At 42.3% G+C, this 6,494-nt stretch overlaps 1 protein-coding gene across 1 annotated transcript; it reads right to left on the bottom strand.

Annotated features, from left to right (window-relative positions):
- Positions 1–4,596: 4,596 nt before the first annotated feature.
- LOC134528099 (ribosomal protein S6 kinase alpha-4-like) lies at positions 4,597–5,603 on the bottom strand. Its single transcript, XM_063361363.1, has 3 exons — positions 5,139–5,603; positions 4,875–5,045; positions 4,597–4,773 (listed from the first exon to the last, which is right to left on the bottom strand). The coding sequence occupies exons 1-3, from the start codon at positions 5,601–5,603 to the stop codon at positions 4,597–4,599; spliced, it is 813 nt and encodes a 270-aa protein (XP_063217433.1).
- Positions 5,604–6,494: the final 891 nt, after the last annotated feature.

Here is a 6,494-nt window from a genome sequence, read left to right as displayed (position 1 = left end):
GTGCGAACATCTCACGAGCAAACCTACTGTTTATTTTTTTTATTTATTTTTTTAATTCCAACCGGGAATTTTCACGGGCGAACGGTGAATGTGTCCGGGGACTGATCGGGGGTAAGTGAAACGTAGACTTTTCCACCCGCCAGTTCAAAAGCGCCCGCGCTGCTATTGAGAGCAATCGGCGTGGGCTGTTTTGCGAAGCGAGGTGCTGCGTGGGTGAATGCCCGTCGAGAAGGGCGAAGCGAACAGTGGCTGTTCCGTTCCGCGACCCGCATGGCGACATCCGGCGAGCAAACAGGGCGTGCTGAATACAAGCCAGCATCCGTAACTAAATATAGCTTCCCATTCACCCCGTGCGGCAACCATGTAGGCTACAATGTCGTGAGGGCTCGACCTCCAACTCTTCTCCGTACTCGCCAGGTATGTGTAAAAACTAATCTCGGTAACGAGTAAATTAATCTGTTTTCATGTTGCAAGTACACTTACAATAAGAATCTCAGACGAGAAGTTTAACGTAGGAATGATATAATATAATACCGAGCGTGATAAAATTGCTAATATGGTGTTTCCGACTACATTTCTCGCCGCGAAACACGCGTAGTGTCCGGACCCGCCGCTAGGAGCAGCTACGTCGACTATGTACTGAATTATTCGATTTGCAGAGCGAAAGGTTAAACTATACAAGGAAACGGCTCCGATAAAAGAGATGAAAAAGGCTTGAAAAAAAAAGTAAACATCGGATTTGGGCCTGATTCTCGACAATTAATTGTATTTAAATACTGTCCATCTTGTTAATATTCAGTTAACAGTTAAGTTTCCTTTTTTTTTTGGGTTTGTGAACTTAGGTTGGCGCCATCCGCTACAGATGGCAGCAAGGTAATGAGACATTTCCGTTCCATTCGACTTCCGTTCCATTCAATAAGTTACTCCTGCCAAAATACCATATACCAAGAGCTTTGTTATCAAAAAAAATAACTCCTTTGACATGAGAAATATTGTATTAATTTAAAAGGTTTTTTTTTATATTTTACTTTAGTGAATGTTGCCACTTGACGGAATGTATGTTTTTGATTGGTTCGCAGCCGTGTCCGTGGGAGCGAGCGTGTTCACGATCACCGCCATGAGCATAGACCGCTACCTGGCCATCAGACATCCCATGGCCTTCAGGAAGATCTTCAACAGATCCACCACCATGCTGGTGAGTCTCCGCCGTTCAGATGCTCCGCGAGCCGGCATTGCAGCAACCTCTTTCCCATTGTGCATCCACCAAACACTTCGTGGTGACAGCAAGAAGATACTTTTCGTCTCAACGAAGCTCATTCATTTGTGACTTCAAGCAGGGCCGGTGCAAGGTAAATTGGCGCCCTAGGCGAAAAAAAACTTACTGCCCCCCCCCCCCCTCCCCCCCCCCCGGCCGGACACCCCAAAAAAATTTTCCTTGCCTCAAAATACATCACATAAGCCTACGATTACGGCTTGTGTTTTTTTTTTTTATTTTTTACTTATTACACAAATCATAAACAGGTCACTGTGGACTTTAAATAATTACTTATATCAATATAAACATTCCAAACTGTTACAAAAATCTATTCTCATCTAGTTTCAATAATCGTTAAACATATTATATCAGCTGTTATGTGTCGTGCTGCGCCGCCCCCAGCTACTTGGCGCCCTAGGCAGTTGCCTAGTTCGCCTATATGGACGCGCCGGCCCTGACTGCAAGTTTCTGTTCTCTGAATGATTCATGCAGTGTAAGGATTTTTGGTTTAATACAATTTCTTGGACATAACGCCATTGCAGTTTTGCACTTTTTGTCATGAAAAATATTCATAAATGTAAAATACAAATAAAAATTTTGAAAATATAAATTGACATAAAACAAACCCAAATCAGCTTATTTCAAACAGACTCAACAATGAACCTTATTACGGACGACACAACGATGACAGCATAGACGAACACATTCAAACTTAAATATCAGACAACACAAGAATTCCGTGGAAGGAATTTAGTCATGAAATAATAATAGCGCAGGCGAACACAGTTCAACAATATTTATGAATTCTTCTCATGACAAACAGTGGAAAACTTCAATGGCGTTTATTCCAGAAATTTTATTAAAGCAAGGTTCTACTGTCATTAGTAAGCAACGTTGCCGACTCTACTAAATAAAATTGCTGTTACCTAAAAATATTTGGAATGTGTAGTATATTTACCATATATTTTGATGCTCAGAAAACTGTTTTACTTATAATAAACACCCGCTTATGCCGCTCATGTTAGTAATATTTACAACAATCCCTTAAATTACGTGATTAACTCTTTTACAACGGTTATGGGAAAATTTTATTTTTAAAATTTAGCAGAATTATTAAGTGCTTGAGGAATAATGTGCTTCATATCGACTTTAAAAAATTGCAATCTACATAGGTCCCATCCAATTTTTTAAACCATCAGTAGATTTAATTTGTACTAAAGTTAAAGCATAAAATAATTATTTGCTGCAAGTATTATTTTTAGAGGTTACTATTCAAAGACATTTAAAATCTGGTTAGCGAGTTATAAAAGGTAAGTTATAAGGCACTAACAAATTTTGCTCTGATTTGCTATTCGTTTACAAAGCTTTCTAAACAATTACTACCTTAAACAAATCAGGGTATTTTTAAGACCGGTACTTTTTTAGTACTTACATGTACGACCAAATTTTAAAAAAAAAGTATAGCAGTTACATTATAAAATCATTTAAAAACAACACTTCTGTAAAAGTAAAGATTTTTAAGAAATAAATTTTGTTTTGAATAAACCGTCCGTTTATTAAGAACTATCATTACATTTTAACTAATTGTTATTTTAATGTTGTCACGAACTAATGTAGGGAGAACTGGGTTCGTAAGGGAAAGCCTAACTAAGTTTTATTACTGTTTTATTAATTACTAATATTTACATTACTAATAAACGATTCTATTTAAGAATGTCTTATAACCAATCACTCGCACTTACAAATGTTTATTTGCAAGTCACTCAATGCCTATCAAGTTCCGCAGTTCGCACTCCTCACTGGAGCTAGGCTCAACAGTGGTTCGCCCCTTACCACACGCCTGTCCACACACACAGTCTCGCGCCACTCAGTCGCACTCTCTCGATACCGTCGCTCCTCGTCGCACCACTCTCGAAGGGGTCTCTCACCGTCTTTATGTACATATAATATGAACTACTTTTTATAGGTTTTGACCAATATAAAATTCTTATATAGCAATGCGTTGTGTATGTACATGTGATTCATTACCTTTTAATTAAGTTTATGTTGCAAAATTTAATGGTTTTGAGTAAATAGACAGATAGGGCACTAATTCCCGAGCGCTCTGCAGACTAATTGAGATTAACGACATATTTTGGTTACAATACACATTTTTTGTTTACAAATTAAATTAAACAACTTCACTGGAGTGAATTTAGATTATTCTCACTGTTATTAAAAATAAACAAATATTTAATATTTAAGTACACAGATGTTTCAAAATACGTGGGGAAGTTAGGAGTAGACACAGTGCAACCACACAAGCTCTAAATATCTCCCTTCCAGCCAAGAAAAAAGAGGACGGTTGGCTATACCAAAGTAGTTACATGAGGAAAAAGACTAAGCTGCAAGGTATAAGTAAGGTGGAATTTCATTCCACTCAAAAGATAACACGGTTTTAAAAGTTTTAATTTAAAACTGGGTTAATTAAATCATTTAGAGGATAAATAAAAATCACTGATTCCATTAAACTTCACCTAATTACTCAAAAACTAAATAATTTAATTTATCCAAAGGGTATATAAGTAATAGGCCTATATAATAGGAGCTCCGGGCACTGGGTCCTGGGTGTGGAGCCAGTGGAGCCTACAGCCATCTTGTATTGTGAGGTCACAATCCAAGATGGCTGCCGTGCACACAGCTCCACATCCTGAAACCTGTGCCCAGAGGAACTATTATATACTACTAACAAATAATCTCCTCTGCCCAAGAAGTCGAATGAAATCGTTGAAAAATTTTCTTGTTTCAAACCAAAAAGTAGAACAGATTTACTTCGTGGAAACGTTTCCTCACAAGAAAAAGTTGTACGAAAATATATATTTTAGGTTAAGTAAATGATTAAACAATACTTTATGAAATCCCCTTTTATAGCAAGACCATTATTCCAACCTGGAAGATATAAAGTATATTATGTATGATAAAATAAACGAAACACTACTTTATTACATAACTCTTATTTCGTTTTGAAATAGGCTTTGTTTTGTTAGATGGAGTTACATCCTATTTTAAATAACAAACATACACGTGTAGTTAAAACAATACATTTTTGTTTCATAAAAAATGTTCAGAACGAAATAAATGACCGTTTATAGTTTTAATTAGTGTTAAATCTCGCATCATCGTCCTGAATATTTGACTCTTCAAGTTCGTCTTGTTCGCAAGTTCTGTCCGGGGTCACAGCAGCTGACTCGTTCACTCCTGACGGTGTCGCCGACGGGATAGGCTGTGGACTGGACAGGGACTGTAGACTGGTCGGGGGCTGGGGACTTGCCGGGGCCCGTGCACTAGACGGGGGTCGAGGCCTAGACGGGGGCAGTGGACTGGACTTGGGCAGTGGACTGGACGTGGGTTGTGGACTTGCTGGGGGCTGGGGACTGGACGGGGGCTGTGGTCTGGCCGAGGGCTGCTGGTGGACTGGCGACGTGTAGTCGAAGCCTGACAGGTATCCTCGGAGGAGTATACTGGCACCTCTCCGACCTCTACGCCACCCTGGTCCTCGGGGCTCTGTGCGGCCCACTCCGGCCCCTCTCTCCCCGTGAAGGGGGGTGGCAGACCCTCCCAGTCCAGGGTGCAGCTTCACCTTCGCCAGGTCAGCCGCCGGCCCTCCGAGGCTCAGCAGCCTCCTGAGCAAGTCCGCCGCCTCGGGCGACAGGCGCGGCGGGTACTGCGGCTCCTTGTTGATGATGTTGCTAACAGTCTTCCTCCTGTCGCCCTCGTGCTTGGGGTCGAAGGGCTGTATCCCCGTCAGCAGCTCGAAGCCCAGCACTCCCGCGCCCCAGAAGTCCACGGCCGCGGTGTAGCCGGGCGGAGTCCTCAGGAGCACCTCGGGCGCCATGTACTCCACCGTCCCGCAGAAGGTGCGGCGGGCCAGGCAGCCTTCCCCCGCCGGCTCCGAGCACAGCCCGTAGTCGGCCAGCACCACGTGGTCGGCCTTCACGTCTCGGTGCATCACGCCGAGCGAGTGGAGGGTGTGCAGGGCCGTCAAGAGCTGGGCCAGCACCAGGAACCCCAGGTCCTCCAGCACGGCGGTGAGGTCGCTTCCCGCCGCGTGGTCGACCACGAACAAGGCCGCCTCCTCCGTCTGGAAGGCGTAGTGCAGGTGCAGGAGGAAGCCACCAGCACTCGCCGCTCCTTCAGGAGGGACCTTGGTCCTGTACTGCCCCTTCTGCAGCTCCTTCAGGGCGTAGCTGCACCCGCCGACATTGCGCACCAGGTGCACCGTGCTGAAGGCGCCCCGACCCAGCACCTTCAGCACCTCGAAGCTCTCCTCGCTGCCGGCCGCCACGGGAACTCTCACACCACGAGACATGGGTCAGAGCTCGACCGTGACTAACTCAGCAACTCACAAAACTCGTCGAATATAATCCTTATTAACACGCTGGACACACCGAAACTCAACTCACAAAACTTTCAGCGAAATGTTCTGAAAAGTTAGTTGCCTCGTAACTCCAACAATAACCGACTTGAATGAGAGCCGCATTGTTGCGAGCAAAGCTGCTCTTGGATCTTATAAATAAATAACTGACTATAGTTTGTTGAAACGTAATTTATGTCACTTAATTTGTATTTCTGTGCATTACCATCTCCTTTGATAGTCTAACCAGTTAAAATGTTTTACCACCTGTCGCGCCTTATTTTTTTTGAGTGCCATGCGTTGCATTTTATTTATAGACGGTTTCGACGTCGCTGATTTCATATAGGTATTTTGGCTTATCGTAGCGTAACTTACCAATTATATTAAACTAGCAGCGAAACCCGGCGTTGCTCGGGTTAAGATACATCGAATGTTTAATGGTATAAAAAATATATAAGGATACATTTTTTAACATAGATATTATAGATTTATATTTTCGATATTGAGAGACTTATTCGGTCATTAAACATGCGGTGTATATATAATTGGTAAGCTACGCTACGATAAGCCAAAATACCTATATGAAATCAGCGACGTCGAAACCATCTATAAATAAAATGCAACGCATGGCACTAAAAAAAATAAGGCGCGACAGGTGGTAAAACATTTTAACTGGTTAGACTATCAAAGGAGATGGTAATGCACAGAAATACAAATTAAATTGACATAAATTACGTTTCAACAAACTATAGTCAGTTATTTATTTATAAGATCCAAGAGCAGCTTTGCTCGCAACAATGCGGCTCTCATTCAAATTCGGTTATTGTTGGAGTTACGAGGCAACTA

The sequence above is a fragment of the Bacillus rossius genome, chromosome 1 (genome assembly GCF_032445375.1).
Source record: "Bacillus rossius redtenbacheri isolate Brsri chromosome 1, Brsri_v3, whole genome shotgun sequence".
Taxonomy (NCBI): Eukaryota; Metazoa; Arthropoda; class Insecta; order Phasmatodea; family Bacillidae; genus Bacillus; species Bacillus rossius.
Note: the sequence above shows the minus strand (reverse complement) of the source record. Positions and strands in the feature narration are given on the sequence as shown.

Bases quoted from the DNA above. Each gene is read 5' to 3' on its own strand.
- LOC134528099 (XM_063361363.1), bottom strand. From the start codon at position 5,603: ATGTCTCGTGGTGTGAGAGTTCCCGTGGCGGCCGGCAGCGAGGAGAGC. The intron at 5,046-5,138 runs GTGGAGTACATG...CTGGGCTTCGAG, and splicing joins GCCGCACCTTCTGCGGGACG to CTGCTGACGGGGATACAGCC. The intron at 4,774-4,874 runs GTGAAGCTGCAC...AGGGTGGCGTAG, and splicing joins CGGCGGCTGACCTGGCGAAG to AGGTCGGAGAGGTGCCAGTA.